General features: G+C 46.9%; 1 protein-coding gene across 3 annotated transcripts in view; it reads left to right on the forward strand.

Moving 5' to 3' along the window:
* Window positions 1–6830: 6830 nt before the first annotated feature.
* Window positions 6831–20261, forward strand: part of ACP1 (acid phosphatase 1) — a 14726-nt gene continuing 1295 nt past the window's right edge. Inside the window, exons 1-4 of one of the 3 annotated variants that reach the window (XR_003045860.1) lie at window positions 6831–6986; window positions 12285–12358; window positions 12446–12720; window positions 18868–18929. Coding sequence is in view for 2 of the 3 variants with exons in the window: in XM_006910207.3 (XP_006910269.1) it covers window positions 6944–6986; window positions 12285–12358; window positions 12446–12559; window positions 18868–18929 (293 nt within the window). In the remaining variant the exon portion in view is untranslated. The remainder of the gene's footprint in view (window positions 6987–12284; window positions 12359–12445; window positions 12721–18867; window positions 18930–20261) is intronic. The other 2 variants (XM_006910207.3, XM_006910206.3) reach the window with 2 other exon arrangements.

Below are 20261 nucleotides of genomic sequence, written 5' to 3' on the forward strand. Positions count from 1 at the left end.
CAGAAGAATATTTTCAGCGATGAAATCGGCGACATCACATCGGGATCCACCGACAGCAGCTGAACATTCATGACCCACTCTGATAAGGGACGTGGACTCTGAACTGTGAGCGGCAAATGTTCCCCATAGAGCGGCATTCTTCCCATCGGTAGGCTTGTATTACAGGAAAAAGTTCTGTTATGGTATTTCGGTATTCATCAATAAAAAGCCTGAGGAGGTTTGTTCTCTCACTGTGTAAGTGTCCAGAAATCTTCAACTCTGCCTCTTGGCCCACAGGCTTGATGCGCGTCCCGTTGGACCTTGAAGGAAAAAACTGCCAACCTCTGCCTCTTGAGCTACAACTCGACTCTTTAGACCAATTGTAAATGCTGCTTCCACGTGAAACCCTTCACAGAACCGACTCTCAGCCGGCCGCCCTCCGCTGCTGGGCCTGAGTGGGATGACACCTGGAAGACTCCCCGCCGCCCAGTGGCTCAGGGCCAGCCCTTCCTGGGGCATCTGAGCCCGCTCCTCCACTCTGGCCACCAAAAACCATCATTACCTGAGGAGCAGCAACAAACAGCCCGGTGTCTGGTCTAAGAGGTGGGGGAGGGCTCAACAGCCACGTTGTTTTTAAGATGCTGCCAAAGTTGCTGACACTGACCTGATCTGCCTCCAGAAGAGTGAAGAGGCAGAGGCCAGCCTCCCCCCCCGCCACCTCCATTCAGGGTCGTCCGTCCTCCCCAGAGTTCCCCGCTTTTCTACTTACACTCAGACCTCAGGGCCTGTGACTTTAGCACTGTTTACGTCTGATAATTCTCCAAGTTTCATCTATTCTTTAACCTTCCCCCCAATTCCAGACTCACGATATCGATTCCCACTCGACCCACTATGAAGTAAGCATCTCAAGCGATGCCCCGCCTCCTCCCCAGCCAGCTGCCCAGGCTTCCTGTCCAGGTGCGTCTCACCAGGGAGCTCAGGCTCAAACTTGGCCAACTGTGACCTCTGTCTCTGTCATGCCCACATCCACCCTACCAGAAAACAAACCTTCCGCATCCACTCAGTCTGAGGACTCCTCACCTGCTGCCCTGCCACCAGCCTGACCCAGAGAGCATTAGTTCTTGTGGTATCTAGACCAGAGCCACCTCATCGGCTTCTCTGTCTCCCTCTCAAACACCTGTGGTTATTTCCCCAAAGGCATGATCCATCTGAGTAACAGCTCAGATGATGTTACTCCATCGCTCACACCCCTCAAAGCTTTCATATTAGTCTGCAGCATGGCCAACATGAGTACCCTACCATATCTATGTTAATATCGCTACCACATCTGTCTATGCATCCTATGTATCTATCATCTATCGCTTATTATCTATCTATCCATCATCTATCTACTGTGTATCATTTCTATGTATCATCTGTCATCTCTACTATCTATCATCTATCCGTCTATCACCGATCATCTATCTATGTATTATCTCCATCTGTCTACACATCATATCCATCTATGGATCATACCCATCCGGCACCTGTCTCCACCTCTGACCTCTCTGGCACACCTCCTATAATGCAATGGAGGTAAAGTAAGCACGTGGACGATTTTAATGGCTGTACTATCTCCAACACACGCCATAGTGACGTATAGTAACTGCCCAGTAAATACCTATTAAATGAACAAAGCATTCGTGTGGTTTTGAGGAATTAAATGTCCGGTCCTGTGAGGGCTGGAAAAGGTTCATTAAATGTCCGGTCCTGTGAGGGCTGGAAACCCACCGTATTCATGAGGGCGTGCTGGGCAATGCGAAGTCCCTGCCTGCCCGACTCTGCAGCACCCCCGGGCCTTGAGAGACAGGAGGGTCGGAGGGAAGCTACAGCTGCTCCTGTTCTGCCCTGAAACGGTCCTTTCCAGGACCTTCCAGGGCAGGGAGGATGAAGCAGTGCAGAACGAAACTGTGGAGTACATGGAAATCCACCGTATTCATGAGGGCGTGCTGGGCAATGCGAAGTCCCTGCCTGCCCGACTCTGCAGCACCCCCGGGCCTTGAGAGACAGGAGGGTCGGAGGGAAGCTACAGCTGCTCCTGTTCTGCCCTGAAACGGTCCTTTCCAGGACCTTCCAGGGCAGGGAGGATGAAGCAGTGCAGAACGAAACTGTGGAGGCTGAGGGCGGGGAGACCAGCAAACAGAGCGCTGGGAGAAGCGTCAGGCACCAGCTGAGCGCCGCTCGGCCCACGGCGCACCGCACGGCTGTCCCCTGGAGAGCTGGGCTGTCGGAACCGGAACCGTGCGCACGAAGCCAGGCTCCGTTGGGCAGTGCCCTGGGCACTAGGGCGACGGCAGACTGGACGCGGATGAGAGTGGGCAGCGCCGGTGCAGACTCTAGTCTCCTGTTGGCCTCGCCCTGACACGTGACCGCCCCCAGGGGGACACGGAGACCCAAGCTGGACCCAAAAATGAGGCCCATAATAAACGCCTATGCTCTGGCATCGAGTGTGACTTTTGTGATTTGGCACGCAGAGCCGTCCATGTCCTTTCTTGGAACTCCAGGGGAAGTGTGCATCTTGATCGTAGACTCAGCACAGGCCTGTCTGTCTCACCCATGCTGCCCCTCGCCCGAGGCAGGTGAGCCTGCATCTCCTCCTGCGGCCCTGGCAGAACTTCATTGCCGCAGTGGGTCCATGGCCAGTATCTGACTGAGGCCTAGTGTGGGAGTGGCCAGAACTACCTTTTCCCCAGGCACCTGCAAAAAAGTTTGTCACCCCAAGTGGGAAGCCTGAGGACAAAGCCATGCCCAAGAGCTCTTGAGGGGGGCTGGCTATGCTGGTACTGCTGGAGCCCAGGGTTGGCCACAGCTGAAGCCTCGAGAGGCTCTGAACTGCTCAGTCATTGGGACCGGAAAACACTTTTTTGCTCGTGCCAACTGGATGAGATTTTCTGCCATGTGCAAGTAAAGCACAGTGAATGGTACATAAATCGGACCCTCCCCGCAAAGACTTTCTCCTGTGAACTCCATCACCCAAGCAGAATTAAACCAGCCAAGTAAGCAAATTCCAAGCTGAGAGCGGCCACTGCAAACATCCGGCCCTCGGATGGCCACGCTTCTTCTGTAAACATTGGGGGATTCAAGCAGATCAGGAGGCCTGCAGACCACAAGACTCCAGTGACCACAAGGCTCCGTCCCAGAGCCAGAGTTCAAATGCTGTCCCATGTCACTGTGACCAGGTGTTGACAAGGCTGCTTGTGTGCAGCTGAACTACAGAAGAGACTAATTTGTTTTAATAATATAGACTCCATTTCTGATAGCGTCCTATTGCCTGGTCAGAGTTACAGTGAATTTCCCTGAAAGAGCCAATAAATAATAACAACTTAGATGTAAGTCACAATTCCTGTCCCCAGCATCAAACCAGGGCTCTATGGATCCTTGAGACATAGAGAGCCTGGTCTGATCAGAATGCTGATATCGTTACACTGCCGAAGTTACCAAGATACAGGTCATTACCAATGAAGCCTCGTAAATTCTAAATCACGGCAGGCATCTGAACATCCATAAAAGTCTGTAGGCTCTTGAATTCCAAGGCAAAGAGAATTTGCTATAAACATTTGAGTTTCCTCCTAAAAGAATAGCTGCCAAACCGCAAGCTAAGAAACTTAGCTCTAAAGTTTTCTTTAAAAAGTAATTAAAATATTTGAAATCTTTCATACTAAGAAATTTTTTTTTTTGATTAAGAAGAGTTTATAAAATACTAGCCAGAAAATTTTTACTTTGGAAATCTCGAAAGTTTGAAATGAGCCTAAGATATAGAAATAATTTACAGATTGATCACAGGGCAATAAACTCAGGCCTGCGCCACTGTGGGCAAACAAGGACATTAGAGCCCTACGTGAACGAAATCCACACGGTGGGAGGAGGGCCGCGTGTGAGGAGCGGGAAACTGACCAGATCCCAGTCTACCCTCCACCGAGTGTCTGGAATAATGGTCCCTCCCCCCATCCCTCACCAGAGTTCAGGGTTCCCCAAACTCTCCTTCCATCAACAAGCATCTATTATGTTATTTTTCTCAATGGAGTACCAGTTTTGAGGGATGCCTCTAGGAAAAATTTAGAAGTTTAGAAATGGTTTTCCAAATTTCCATTAATCAGACATTAATCAAATTATTAAGTCTTATAATTCACATGAAATAGAGGTTAACTCACTGAATCGATAAAATCCCAACCAAAATCAAAGGAACTAAAATGCTGCTAAGGAAATAGAATGAATTGATTAAATCTTAGCCAAAATAAAAGAAACTTTACCTATCTATGTAATCCTTAGAAGAGCTTTAAAATGTTGTCTTTCGCTCAGAACCTTTATCAAGAAACACCACTGCCTGGTAACTATGGCTGTTGTTTCTGAAACCAATTCTTAACTTGCAGTGGCCTCGGTCTGACTCCTGCCTTTGACTTGAGACAAAGTTGTCAGTTCTAGACATCAAAAACCGCCTTCCACCTTCCTGGTGGGATCAGTAACCTTCCTAATGCAAACTAACCATTTGAATCTGAATGGCAGGGGCTGCTTCCCTAGCTCCCCTGACCCCAGGTGCAGGGAGTGAAGAGAAGCAGACCTTTCAGCCTAAGAAAACCTTTGATTTCTGCCCACTCTACCCTTTTCAAACCTGAAGTCCGGTGACCCTGGCTTGGAGCAGGACCACACATGCCACCCTAGTCAGACCATCTGGTGTAGAAAGCAGACTCTTCTCAAAGAAATCAGAAAACGCAGTGTACTTAGGTCTTAAATTGCAGGGATTGTGTCCAATCGTGACGCATTTGCGAATAAGGTGCACAAGGCCTTCCGTGGCCACTGTGGGCACAGACAGCCCTAGGCTTCCCCTTCCACCTGCTTCCCCTTCCGCCTGTATCAACTTTCTTTCCTTTTGAAACACCAATTTCTAAATAGTGAGAAATCTCCTAAGAATAAAGATTTCTTAAATGGAATAAAAGCCTCTAATTGCCCTTGAAGAGCAAAGATTTCTTTCACATCATTTCTTCAATCCTGTAAAAGATGAGGGGTAGTATTTACACGTTTCACAGAAATTTTGTTTAAATAGACATTAGTAGACCAAATAACTCATTCTCCTTAAACATGATAAACTGGGTGGAAGTTACAAACTACTTGGATTATTTAACCTCCGACACAGTAGTTTGTAAACAAGCTCGCGGTCAGTGGCTATGCGGAATTCCACATCCTAATAAATACGCTCATGAGAAAAACAATGCAGCCCTTCTGGGCCCATCAGATTTTGACTCCCCGTGAGCAGGGGTCCCATGTCTGTATCATTCTTTTCAACCCAGACTTAGTAGCAGCAGTGGTGACACTAAAGTATTTGTTGAAATGGAGTGAAAATGACAAATTTCCAGCCAGCAGGGTAAATCTCACTTCCTTATTATCATTTACAAATGCGGAGCAGTTTCATACTTCATGTAAGGAAAAATCACCATCTGCACAGATACACAGGGGTCCTAGAGGCAGCCTTTGCCCACTCTTTTGCTCTCAGCGACCTCTTTACCCCAAGTGGTTCCCCAAGGGTCAGGTGATAGTGTGGAGGGCCTGGCACTTCACTTAGGTGACCCCACCAGGCACATTATTGCATCTTTCTGCCTCCTGCCCCTATGAGTCCAGCACACGCCAAACCCAAACCATCACGACAGAGTTCTAGGATGTCATCTAATGAAATGAAAAGACACGAATTCGTGGCTTTTCAAATAATAGATATTTACAAATAACATAAAATGATTTAGAATTGAAATGGTTGGGGCTAGACTTGAATCAAAAGCACAGTGGCAGAGAGTCCAGGGGAACTGGCTAATCCTAACTTTTGACAGTTTGAGGCACAATCTCAGTGTCAGTGGACGCGTAACTGAAAAAATTCCAGAAACATCATCGTTTTTCTGGCCCTCTTTTGCCAACGATTTACCCTCTCTAGCAGAACTTTTTTTAAAGGGGAAGGAGGAGGTGGTCGAGATCTAGGGCAGGCTCAGCGGCGTCGCCGACACCTGTACTCACTTGTGACCCCGAGCCTGCTCCGCTCCGGCGCCCCTCCACCTGCGGCCACCTACCCAGGAAGAGGAAGGGCACACTCCGCTCGGCTCCGCCTCCCAGGGCAGGGACCGGCCCTAGCTCAGTGCACACCTGACACAGGTAATGCAGGGCAGAACCAGCTCAATCCCCAGGGTAGCAGCTAGAGAAGGTGTGTGCTCAACTTTGTCAATCCGAAGGTGGCTTCTAAAGCATCTCATCTCTTTAGAATTGGGACAACTCTGGCAGAGCGGACGGTTGAGAGCTGCGGTTCCGACCCGGGGACTGGGGGCAGAACAGGGGTCTCGGTCCAGGAGGGGCCCCTCTCACTCCTGATGACGAGCCTCACGTTCCGGCCGCGAGGCCCGGGAAGAGGGGGCGTTCACCTAAAACCAGGAGGGCGCAGTCCGACCCGGCCCTGAGAGGCCCCTCACACTCCGAGCGCCGCGGAGACCAGCTCAGGACCTCGCCCCTCCGATAGGGCTCTGCGGCCCCCACAGCCCATCTCGTGCGGCGGGCCGGGGGCGGGCGCGCTCGCACACCCTCGTGTGACCACTCCCTCGAGCGTTGGGCGCCCACGCGTCCAGGTGCCTCCCGACCGCGCCCCACGCCCCCTTCCGGAAGCCCCATCCCGCGTGCCGGATGCTCTCAGCCCAGCCCCCTCCCAGAAGCCCCTCCCTCCCTGCCCTCCGGCGACGCCCGGCCACGCCCCCGCCAGCGACGCCCGGCCACGCCCCTCCGTCCTCCCCCCAAGAGACGCTCGGCCCCGCCCCCATCGCGCCGCCGGAGCCCGACGTGCAGGGCCGCGCTGAGGCGCACGGCGCAGGCGCGCGGGGCGGGACGCTCGCAATGCGCACGCGCCGCGCCAGAAGGGTTCCTGCGAGGTCAGTGGGCGCCTCTGAGTTTGCGCGGGAAGATGGCCGAGCGGGTCCCCAAGTCGGTGCTGTTCGTGTGTCTGGGTGAGCCGGCCGTAGTCGAGCCCACGCTGAGTTTCCCGGAGGGTTGGGGTGGGCCTCGTGCGCCCTGGGCTGCGCCGCTGGGCCGCGCCTCTGGGCCAGGAACGGGGATCGGGAGGAGGCTGGAGACCCGTACCCCGAGGGTGTGCTGGGGCGCCTCGGGCGGGTCTTCTTGGCCTGCTGTGCGAGGCGGGTCCCCTCACCTGCCCGGCCCTCTCCAAGTCCCGGCTCCCTCTCACCCGCAGCACCCTCACCACGAGCTGCCTGGAATCCCTCCCTGTTAACCCCTCGTTGGATAGACCTGAAGCGGCTGGAGCGATGCTCTCTCTTAAGGGCTCTGAGACCCGTGACAACACTGGTTTCCTGGCTGGTTTCCATGGCCCACGCTTATAAATGAATCTGAGCCAAAGGCAGATGGAGCGCAAGGGTTTAGGGCTTTTTGGTTGTCAAAGCCAAACCAAGGAGACCCGCTTCTCCAGACCTCTGTGTAATCAGACTCGTGAGCCGGTGAACGAAAGTACTTTTAACACCTAACCCTTCAGGTACCTTCCGGCTCAGAATCGTTTTCATTATGAGAATTTCAAGTTAGTCTTCCTTCTCAGAATCGAATTCCTGTTCCTTTTAGTTTTCAGGATTCTTCCCTGGGTAGGCTCCACAAGGCTGTGTCCCTCAACTCTCCATCCGAACCTCAACGCTGAACCCTCAGTGGCCCTCTTGCTTAAAATCTTCTGATGAGTCTACATTTCCTGAGGAGTCGAGTTTCTGCTGGTTTTTATGGCGCACCCTTCTGGAAGACGACAGAAGCCTGTCTGCATTGTCCACTTAATCTCACTTATCTTTTCCTAACCCTCTGCACAGTCCCTGTCACGTATATTTGCTGTTACCCAGCACTTAAGACACTCACCGCACCTTTGATTGTGTGGCTCTTTCTGGTCACCTGTTTTGCATTTTGCCTGGAAAGCCTTTCTGTCACGTCAGACCCCACGTCCCCTTCTTTAACTCTTCTCAGTTCCCCTGTGTGGAGGTAGTTGTTCCTCCAACTTGTGTAGACGTCTTGTGTTGCACAGATTCTGTTGTAATTACTTGAGAGCCTCTTGAGAGCACTGCTTGATTTCGGCATCTTGGGGGCAGTAAGTGGGGCTTATTTTTCTTTCTAGTTCCAGCTTTGGGACGACATACGATGCTCACTAGGTATTTGCAGAATTGAATTTCCATGAGGGGAGAAGGAAGGCTGGCTGATGGAATCAACTAGTTTATTAAAGGGCAGTTCGTTTCAGGTTGGGCACCTATTAGGATCCCGTTGCCTCATTTATTTTACTAAGTGTTGTTGCTTGTGCTGACATAATGCACCGTGGTGTCTGTTAAGGGGGTGCGTATGCTCGTATGTGTTTAGCTTTGGCACAGTTTGGTTTTAAGCAACGACTGTATTCCCAGGCACTGCTCCGAGTGCTAGGAATAGAGTAGTGAGCGAAGCAGACAAAAATCTCTGCCTCTCCAGAGCTCACATTGTCATCTGCAGTCACGTACTTGGTTACCCGTTGGTGTGTGTTAAGTACAGTGAAGCAGGAAGGGGGGAGGGGAGGGGAGTGAAACCTCACCCAGAAGGTAACGTCTGAGCAAAGGCTTGAAAGAGGTGAGGAGGCAAGTCCAGGGTGTTTGGAAAGGGACGCCGGGCCCAGAGGGCCCTCAGGAGTCGGCAGGAGGCCGCAGGCTGGGCCAGTAGCCTGGGCCAGCAGCCTCCTTCAGCCAGGACTCTCATCTCTACCTGAGGACTGGCAGGTAATTGAAGTGGCAACTTTGCCCGGCTCCTCCGCACTCCGGTGGATACTGCTTAGTGGCGCGTGAGTACAGCTGCGGGCGTCAGACCCTCGCCCACAGTGAGCGCTCTGGGGCGGGGTCTGCAGACTCTGTGAGGAGCCAGAGAGGATGGCTGCATTCCAGTAGAACGTTATTTATGGACACGGGGATTTGAATCTCATGTAATTTCCTCATGTCACGGGATATTCTACTTTTGAGGTTTTTTCCCATCTATTTAAAACTGTAGAGATTATTCTTAGCTCTGTGGGCCGTACACGAAGGTGGGCCACAAGCCATGTTTTGGATCCCTGTTTCAGGGCCTAAGGCGGACAGGTCCGGTGAGGCCATGTGAGGACTTGGCCCAACCCGACCAGATAAGCCCGCGTAGAGTTTGGAGCAGAGGTGGGAAATTCGAAAACACGCGTTCAGCTGTGGCGCTGAGATTAGACTGGGAGGGCGGAGGGCCGCAGAGGACCGCGGCCACACGCGGCAGCGAGTGCAGCGGGTGGGGAGTGCTCAGGCTCTGGGGTGTGGCCGGGTCGATGCGTGCCACTTCACCTGGTACCTGTACACGGGACAGTGAGAGTGGTATATCTTTGCAGTGTAAAAATTGTATTCTTTCAAAGCATGTATTCGGACCTTTTTGAGACTGAAGGGTAGAGTAATGGCAAATGTTTTTCACTGGTTAGGCTAATGACACCGAGGGACTTGCCTTGTTTTGGCAAGATTATTAACAGGGTTTATGTTTTTGTGAGATAGAGACATACAGGAGATTGTGCCCTCACGGTCGGAGGTGATACTGCATATTCGTGATGGCAGATGACTTTCGAATATGGGTGACTTACTCCGAATGGGTGATTAGTGAGTGCTGTGTATGTGCCACATGCTGTGCTCGGTGTTGGGGGCCTCACTGGGTAGGACAGACACAGCCCGTACCCTTGGAGAATTTAATTTTTTTCTGAGTCTGTCCTTGAGATGAAGGTGTTGAATAAGTATATATCGCACTGCCTAATTTGGAAAAAAACGAACTTGGAACTTCACAGATAGAAAATTTTCTTAGAAGAAATTCGAAGATAACATTTCTATATTATATTATTTTCCATAGGTGAACCATGAAGTACTGTGGTTTACTGATGTACTCCATCTTTAATATTGATGTGGTGATGTCAGCTTTTGAAATCAAGAGGGCGAGTTATAAGCAAGCAAGATGACTTGTCTGTTGCTCTTTTAGATATTATGACTTTATTTCTAATCTTTGTAGTAGTAAATTTTCTGTCCACATTGATAGACACACATCATCTTGCTGTGAATACAGCTATGTGGGAGAAAAGTGTGGATGAATGTGCCTTAACTTTAAGGCAGTGAATGGTCCATGTTTTGGTTTTGTTGTGGAAAAACTTATTTCACAGTTAATCAGAATTATTTGTAAAGGGGTGAGACTAGTCTATTTTTATGTTTTTAGATGCTGAGATATTAGACATCTATTATTCTAGAGTTCCAAAAAAATAACAGTTGTCTTAACTTGGAAACGTGATTGCTGTTAAAAGTATTCCCCAGGCTATATAATCGCAAGTAAATAAAGACACATCTGTAGGAAACCTTTCAGTAATTAAAAGAGTGCGGATGATAATACCTGTTTTAAAAATTAAACAAATATTTAAGATGTCAAAAGGAAAAACGTCACAACACAGCCAGCTTCTAGAGAACATTCGAATTCCTGTCTTCATATAGAAATTGAAGAATATTGTAGTTAAGTCAGTGAATTGGTTTCCTATAGTGGGGAATGAGTTGTTTCACAGTACTTTACAGGATCCTAATTCTGTGTAGTATTATGAACCAGACAGTTCTGATATGAGGAGAGAGTAAAGTCTGTCATCTAATGCTGTCTGTTCTTGCAGTTTCTCTCTTCCCTCCCTCCATTTTCTGTCACCAAGTCCTTCCCTCAGTTTCTGTCTGTTCCTTGCTATTTCACATTAGTCTCTTCGGGACTCCTGTTTTCCTGCGTTGTGCGAAGGGCCAGTGCCCTAAACAGCTGCTCTCTTCCTGCCCCGGCTGGTGCCCGACTCGTCAGTAGCAGGCCTACAAAATATGTGTGTGGAATAAATCTCCTTACTCTTCTCCCCAAACCTTGCCTTTCTTCTGCTGTGGATATGTTAAGTCCAAGTTTTGACCGCGGCTTGGGGTCCCTGTCCCTGGGCCCGTCAGCTCACAGGTGTTTACTCTCAGTACCTGAAGCAGACGATCACCCTGTTTCAATGCCCATCCCCAGCCTGTGCCAGTGAAGTCCCCTCCCTCTTTCTGATAAGAAATTTTCTTACCTTGTTTATGCTTTTTAGAATCTTTTCCTGTGCTCTTGTAGGATATTGCTTGTCTATCCTTTCTTTCCTTCTTTATATTATAGTTAACTATCTCCTGTAAATACATTACTTGGCACACAGTAGAAATATTTTGAGATTTTATGTCTTTTTCCCCTGTGTAGCAAGGAATTTGGTCCCACCTGATGAAAGGTATGGACTTTGTCCTGGCTCCTGGGAGGTAACTCCAAACACCTTAAATTTTGGGGGAGTGGTAGGAGTGTGTTGGGTGTTTGGGGGCCTGCATGGAGCCGCTGAGGATGTGGACGGCGTGCTGGAAGCTGAGTCCAGCCTCAGTTGTGGCTACTTAATGAAAACCCAGTAAACCCTCAGCTCTGGAACCCTGGCGAGCATCCGGGCTGGCGGGGCTCCGAGTGCTGCCGCATGTTGACAGCAGGAGGGGCTTGTCTCTGAGGACCAGAAAGCTCCCCGTCAGGGACTCTTCCAGAATCTGCCCCGTGCTCGCACTCTGGCTGGTACTGGTTGGCATCTTTCGGTTGTAATAAAACTACAGTTATAAGTATAGCATCTCCTGAATTCCGAGCCCTTCTAGAGAATTCCTGAACCTGTGGGACTCTGGGCTGAAGTGAGGGTGGCCCTGGAGGTCCCCAGGTGTGCAGCTGAGTTTGGGAGGCGTGGCAGGCTGGTGGCTGTACCTGAACTCAGTGCCCGACTCCTGGAGCCACAGCACTGGCGAGGGCTCATGCGGGACGGCTGGCTGCCTGCGACGTGGGCTGTGCGTTCTGTGAAAGAGCGGAAGGCCTTGGTGTGTGCGGACGCTCGAAGGACGTAGTTTTACCGCTGTTGTTTCTCATTTTAAAATAGGCTGGTCGCAGCCCACTTCGTTGACTTCATGACTTACATCGAGGTCATTGACAGCATCCTGATAAGCAGTGATTTTGGTCGTGATTGTTTTTCTGATGTCCTTGTCCTTTGCACTCTGAGTACTTGGACAGTCGCCATCAAATCGTTGAACGTGGGTTTTGCCGGCGGAGGTGCGCGAGCTCTCCTCCGCACTGCTGTGGGCGCCACTGGCTCCCCTCGGGGCCACGGCCGGCAGTGCGTGCGTGGGTCGCGGATCATGCTGGGAGTTGGCACCCACCCTCCCATCAAACCTGATGCTCACTTTCTGCCCCTCCCCTTTTTTAAGGTAACATCTGTCGCTCACCCATTGCAGAAGCAGTTTTCAGAAAACTTGTGACTGATCAGAACGTGTCAGATACTGTGAGTACCATTCGCTGTCTTAACGAGGCCAACCTGAGTGCGTTCGGGGCAGGAAATGGCGAAAAAAAATCTTTTTTTCCCCCGCAGTGGAGGATAGACAGCGCAGCGACATCCACGTATGAGCTAGGAAACCCTCCTGATTACCGAGGGCAGAACTGCATGAAGAAGCACGGTGTCCCCATGAGTCACATTGCCCGGCAGGTACCGTACTGGGACTTGAAGGTGCACTTGTGTGTTTTGTGTTGCAGTGGGTCATTGACAGCGGCGCTGTTTCTGACTGGAACGTGGGCCGGTCACCAGATCCCAGAGCTGTGAGCTGCCTAAGAAACCATGGCATTGACACAGCCCATAAAGCAAGACAGGTAGACGAGACCTCGTTTAATATTTTGTACGTAGAGCCCCACAGCTTGAGGAGTTGCGAGAGGCTTACCCAACTCACCTGTGCATGAGTGTGTTTACCTCTGGCCAGGTTACCTACCACACTGACCCATTTTGTTTTACTTCTGGTGCCACAGTTCTGAAAGACGTTGGGGATTTCAGAATTGACTGATTAAAACACACATAATTACATAATTTTTAACAGAGCCCTGGCTAAGAACTGGACAGCCTCGCTGTGGTCTCCCGTTTGTTTTTACCAGTGCGGTTTTTAAACACTTAAGTCTTCGTGTCCAGTCTGCTTCATTAGCAGTTTGTGGCCAGGACAGAGTTCTGTGATGTACATGGAACAGTCTCATCCGGCAGGTGCCTTCGGAGCGAGGGGCACGTGTTACGGGGACACGTCGCATTGGGCAGTCGCACCTCGGGTGTGGGTCCGGCAGCACTGCCCAGGAGAACCTTCCGTGATGGGGAGGTGTGCTCTGTCCACTGTGCACGCTGCATGTGGCTGTTGCCCACTTGCAATATGACTGCTGTGCTGGAGGGACTGAATTTTAATTTTTAACTAATTTGAATGGCCACCTGGTAACCACGGGAGAGCGTGAGGTTTTCAGTACAACTGTCCTAGTGGAGACATCTAGCCCATGGGTGCCTTGTGGCATCTGTCACTAGGAGCTAGCTGTTGCAGGTGTGTGTTCTGGAACCTTCCATAACCACAGGCACCAGCCCCTAAAGAAATTGGCTCCAGTTCTGATGCAAAATGCCTTGTACATTGTTCTGCAGAGGCAGTTATTTTTATCACTGTGATTATTTTATGGAGATTCATTTTTAACAATCAGGCTAAATCTTGTCACTTCCTTTTGTATCTAACCCAAGGAAATGTGCTGGCTCTGTCGGCCTAGCAAGGCTGTGGGTTAGCATCAGAGGACACAGGCCACGTCCAGAGATGGGCTTTTGAGGCCTTCAAAAAGCTGCATCATTTGTCAAATATCACACATTTACAAGTGTGGATGGCAGTGTGAGAACTGTAACTTACTGTTAGTGCTTGAACCAGAACTTTTTTTAAGACTGGATAAAGGTCCTTTAATCGTTGTACTAAATCTTACAAAGCTTTTCAGATTGCTTTGCCACACAGCATTGCATTTTTAATTTTGATCGTCTCAATTTTTCTCCTCTCCATTATTTCATTAGGAAAGGGAGTAGTTGGTAAACTCATTTTGCAGAGCAAGAAACTGAGTTCTGGAGAGAAAACAAATGACTTATTGAAGGTTACACAGCTTCAAATGGTAGAGCTGGGCTTTGACCACCAGTTTATTTATTTTAATAAAAACGTAGCGAGGTATGAGCCAGAAAATTCACAAAGCAAAATTGTCTGAGAAACACTTTTAATACATTAATGATGTCTCAGATATTAGTAATACACGTTATTTTGGGCTTAGATAAATTGACTCTGAGATCTGTGACCTTCTAATTTCTAGCTGTGTCATTTGACTCTCTGTGTTAACAATTTACTATTTAAATTCACTACCTTAAGGACCTGACTTTTTTAAGTGGAATTTTCACTGGACAGAAGAGTAAACATTTTATCGTTTGTCCCTCCTAATTTCTTCAAGCTTTTGCAGACGTTGCTAGTATCTTTTTTCTATTTTTTAAAGAGTGTAGATTTATTTTGAGAAGTTCTTCAGAATTGTGAGCAATCATACTTTTACATTTTCTATTTTCACCAAGATCGGATGATTTTCCATACACCATTATATAATAAAAGTGGGTACAAATGAAGTATTTTAAACACACATGCCATAAAAAACCAAAGCTAGAAACTTTCTATTTTTTTAAGAACACTTGTAATTACCAGTTTTAGAGGTAGCGTTTCTACAGAATCTGTCTTTTGCCTTTTTCTTTTCCTGTCGCTTTTAAGAAAATTTCTCAATGATTTTTCAAAAATTTCAAGGTACTTGCAAGGTATGTTTTGTAAATCAGTATTATATCAGATCTTTAATTTTATAGAATCTTGCTAACATTTACAAGTTTTCTCTTTAGCAGTAGTCGCAATTTGTGTGAGAACGATTTTATTTTTTAAAATGTTTGTTTCCCCAGTACTTTCCACTTGGGTTTAATAAACAGAATAGATTCAGGGGCTTTTTCTTTTCGCGAATGCAGTCGGCTCTCTGAGTGACTGTCACGTCCGGGCAGTTCGGTGGAGATGTTTACTTTATTGTGCATTCTTTCCTCTTTTCAGTAAACGTCCGACATGTGCACAGATTGTCCGTGTGGGCTCAGTGCATTTTTACAGCATGACTAGCACTGCCCCCTCTCCCCCAGAGGTCACCGCTAAAAGTCTGTCCTATCTTTCCAGCCTGACGGCAGTGGATGCCACAGCGTCTCATCCTGTCAGCTTCTCTGCTCTGAGGCTCTGCGGTGTTCCGTGTGGCAGAGGCTTACTCATGTCCATGCCAGATTCAGGATCATTTTACAGCTCTGCTACCGTTCAGTTTACTCTGGGTGGACATTGGGCTGTTTCCAGTTTGGGACGCAGTGCTGCTGTGATTATTTTGGGGCATGTCTTTCAGGGAACACCTGCGTGCAGTTCTGTTGGATACACACCCAGCATCAGACACGTGTGTCAGAGTTGAATACACCAGGGCATTTTTCACAGAGCTAGGATATTAAGTACTTGTAGGGTGAAAAATAGGGTAAAATACTGAAGGGGGTAGAATGTGTGACACTTAATTTTATTTTACTTATTTTTTAATCATAGTTGACGTACGATATTAGTTTCAGGTGTATAACACAGTGCTTAGACATTTATATACCTCACAGAGTGATCACCGCGATAAGTCTGGTACCCATGGCACTATACATGGTTGCTACGACATCGCTGACTATATGCTGTGTGTTGTACTTACGTCTCTGTGACTGTTTTACGACTGGCGGTTTGAACTTACTCATCTCTTTCACTTTTTCCATCGATTCCCCTGCGCCCTTCCATCTGGCAACCGTCAGTTTGTCTCTGTATCTTTGAGTTGGTTTCTGTTTTGTTCACTTATTTTCTTTTGTTTGATTCCACTTATAAGTGAAATTGTACAGTATTTGTCTTTTTCTGTCTGACTTATTTCACTGAGCATGATATCCCTCCAGAGCCATTCATGTCGTTGCAGATGGCAAGGCGTCATTCTTTTTAATGGCTAATAATCCGTTGCCTACATGTGCCGCATCTCCTTTACCCATTCGCCGTCAGTGGACTCCTAGGTTGCTTCTGTATATTCTGCAATGAATGTCGGGGCGTGTATAGCTTTTTGAATTAGTGTTTTTGGATGTCTTTGGATAAATACGCAGAAGTGGAATTGCCAGGCCATATGGTAGCTCTGTTTTTCAGAAATCTCCATACTGTGTTCCGTAGAGGCTGCACCCATTTGCAGTCCCACCAGCAGTGCCTGATGGCTCCCTTTTCTCCACATCCTCACCAACACTTGTCGTTTGTTGATATATTGACAGTAGCCATTCTGACAGGTGTGAGGTAGTATCTCACTGTGGTTTTGATTTGCATTTCCCTGATGGTTAGTGATATTGAGCATCTTTTCATGTGCTTGTTGGACATCTGTATATCTTCTTTGGAGAAATGTTGAGCCAGGTCCTCTGTCCACTTTTTAATCGGATTGTTTTTTTGATGTTGAGCTATGTAAGTTCTTTATGTAATTTGGATATTAATCCTTTATTGGATGTATCATTGGCAGGTATCTTCTCCCATTCGGTAGGTTGCTCTCTTGTTCTGTTGATGGTTTCCTTTGCAGTGCAAAAGCCTTTTCATTTGGTGTAGTCCCTTTTGTTTATTTTTCCTTTTGTTGTCTTTGCTCAGACCAGTATCAGAGTGTTTCCTTATAGTTTTGTGGTTTTAACTATCTTACATTTAACTCTTTAATCCGTTTTGAGTTTATTTTTGTATATGGTGTAAGAAAGTGGTCTAATGTCATTTTTTTACACATATCCAGTTTTCTCAACACCATTTATTGAAGACACTGTCCTTTCCCCATTGTATATGCTTGGCTTCTTTGTCATAAATTAATTGACCATATGTGTGTGACTCTGTATTCTGTTTCATTGATTTATGTGATTACTGTTGCCTTGTAGTATAGTTTGATATTAGGTAGCATGATACGTCCAACTTTCTCAATATTGCTTTGGCTATTCAGGATCTCTTATGGAGCCATATAAATTTTAGGACTATTTGTTCCTGTTCTGTGAAAAATGCTATTGTTATTTTGATAGGGATTGAATCTGTAGATTTCTTTGAGTAAAATGGACATTTTAATGATGTTAATTTTTCCCATCCATGAGCACAGTATAGACTTCCATTTATTTGTGTCTTCAGTTTCTTTCAGCGGTGTCTTTTAGTTTTCCAAGTACAGGTCTTTCACTTCCTTGGTTCATTTTATTCCTGAGTCTTTTTATTTTTTTGATGAAATTATAAACAGGATTTTTTTTCTTAATTTGTCTTTCTGGTAGTTTGTTATCGATGTATAAAAATGTAACTGATTTCTGAATATTAATTTTATATCTTGCTACTTTACTGAATTCATTTATTACAGTTTTTTGGTGGAATCTTTAGGGTTCTGTATATAGTGTCATGTCATTTGCAAATAGTGACGGTTTTACTTTTTCTTTTCCAATTTGGATGCTTTTTATTTCTTGTCTGATTGCTATTGCTGAAACTTCCAATACTATGTTGAATAAAATTGGTGGAAGTGGACATCCTTGTCTCATTCCTGACGTTAGACGAAGAGCCTTCAGCTTTTCCTGTTGAGTATGATGTTAGCTGTGGGTTTTTGTCACATATGGTCCTTATTATGTTAAAATATGTTCCCTCCACCCTCAATTTCCCAAGAATTTTTATCATAAATGGATGCGTTTAGTGCTGGGATCATAGGATTTTTATCCTTCATTTTGTTAATGTGGTGTGTCGCATTAATTGATTTGTGGATATTGAAACAACCTTGCATCCTAGGAATAAATCCCACTTTATCGTGGTGTATGATCTATTTACTGTATTGTTGAATTTGGTTTGCTGATATTTTGTTGAGGATTTTTGCATCCATGTTCATCAGGGATATTGACCTGGAACTTTCCTTTTTTGTGGTGTCTTCGTCGGGTTTTGGTATCAGGGTAATGGTGGCCTCATAGAATGAGTTTGGGAGCTTTCTCTGTTCTCCAATTCTTTGGAATAATTTGAGAGGAATAGGTATTAATTCTTTGACTATTTGGTAAAATTCACCTGTGAAGCCATCTGGTCCAGGACTTCTGTTTATTGGGAGGGTTTTGATTACTGATTTGATTTTGTTGCTGGTAATTGGTCTCATTTTCTGTTTCTTCTTGATTCAGTCTTGGAAGATTGTACGTTTCTAGTGATTTATCTATTTTTTCAAGGTTGTCCAGTTTGTTAGCATATGATTGTTCATAGTATTGCCTTCTAATCCTTTGTATTTCTGTGGTGTTAGTTGTCACTTCTTTCATTTCTGATTTTATTTGAACCCTCTTTTTTTCTTGAGTTTGGCTAAAGGTTTATCAATTTTGTTCATCTTTTCAGAGAACCTGCTCTTAATTTTATTGATATTTTCTATTATTTTTTTTAGTCTCTATTTCATTTACGTCCACTCCGATCTTTATTACTCTCTTCCTTCTACTCAATTTGGGCTTTGATCCTTTTCTAATTCTTCTAGGTGTAAAGTTAGACTGAGATTTTCATTTCTTGAGGTAGGCCTGTGTTGCGTGAATTTTACTCTTAGGAGTGCTTTTGCAGTGTCCCGTAGATTTGGGGTGGTTGTGTTTTCATTTTCATTTGTGTGATATTTATGTTAATTATACATTGTACTCAAATTGAAAGTGTATAAACTTTGTGTCTCTGTATTATACCCTTTCATATTTACTCCAGGAACTTTATAAAATTTCTTTGCAGTATAATTTTAAGAAATAGGTTAACTCTTTTCATTTTAAAGTGCCCTAAATTGAGTTTTTATGTAACAGATTCTGATATAGGTTTTTTTTAATTGCTTTGGATTTTCTAGGCTTGATTGTATGAATATAATTGTATGAATATGATTGTATGAACACTGTGTTTTTGACTTCTTATTTAATTTTAGGTTACCAAAGAAGACTTTGCCACATTCGATTATATATTATGTATGGATGAAAGCAATCTGAGGTAATCACCTTTTTAAAGGGTATTTCTGTTCAACTGTCATTTCAGTAATAGGCCAAGTAGTTTGTTGTTCAAAGTGACTTTTTCATTTTTAAGTGATGGTCACAATATACAGAATTAATTTATTTAGAATAGTAAGAAATTCAGAAAATAATTTAGGATTGTCTTATGGTTATAATTACAAAGAGACACCTTTTAGATAATGGAAAGTTCAGTTAGCTTAATTTGAAGAAGAACTGGGCTGTGATAGTTTTGTGTAAGGCAGTGTCTTGTTTTGCAGGGTACTTTTTCATGGCTGTAGTGACTCATGGACATTGTGGTGTTTCATTATTTTTCTCATCTCATGCCCCCTTTATAGCTGCCCCTGACAAAAAAGAAAACTTTTTACTCAATTTATTGATGGCATTAATTGATTTAAAAAACGAAAGCTGACTAGACTATTAGATAGAAGTGGCTGACTAGGATCCCATGTGGTACGTGCCAGAGCATGTGCATTGTTACCCCGTCTTATCAGAGGAACTTTAGGCACAGGTCGTGGGTCTGCGCCCAGGTTCACAGATGTAGGGGGTGGGCTGGTGGAATTGTAGCCTCCGCCCTGAGGCAGTCCTGCCCTGTGCCTCACGAGAGCCACCCTCCCCACCATGCGTGTCATCTTGTGTGCATTCGAGCCCAGGGGAGGGACATGTGTGTCACCATGCAGGCACTGGTGAACGGTGATAAGAAATGTTCATGCTGCCACCCTCATGAAGCGTAACCTGGTGTGGGCTGCTTGCCTTAGAAGAAAATTACACCTAATGAAAAACCAGTATGACATAATGTGATCATGCCCAGAATAAGTGGATGCACCATGTCTGGCAAATTGAGAAGCAGGCGCAGGTTCAGCGGCCGAACGGGCTGTATGGAGGTGTCGCGCCCGCCTGTGCGGGTGCGGGTGCGGGTGCGGTGGGGAAGCCGCCTCCGCGCTGCGTCCCCTTTGCGGCTGCTTGTCGGTCGGAACCCCCGGAAGGCTTTGTTGTGGTTCGCGTGTGTGGCCGTCATTTGTTCTCTCTCGGGCAGGCGCTGTCGCGCGCCCCGCAGGGAGCGGCTGGGCCGCAGGCGGCACTCAGCGCGCGGCTGTCCCGAGGCCACGCGCTGCGTGAGACACTCACCCCACAGCGCCCGGCAGAGGCTGGGCCACTACAGGCGACCAAGCTGGCCCCTTCCCTGGGTGGTGGCCGGGGGCGGAAGCGGGGAGGGCGAGCCCAGGGCCACCACATGGCGCGGGGCCGCAGGCCGGAAGTGACGGCCAGAGTTGCGTTGTCACCTTCGTTAAGTCCCCGAGACGGGATCTTCTCA

This window comes from Pteropus alecto, unplaced genomic scaffold (genome assembly GCF_000325575.1).
Source record: "Pteropus alecto unplaced genomic scaffold, ASM32557v1 scaffold61, whole genome shotgun sequence".
Taxonomy (NCBI): Eukaryota; Metazoa; Chordata; class Mammalia; order Chiroptera; family Pteropodidae; genus Pteropus; species Pteropus alecto.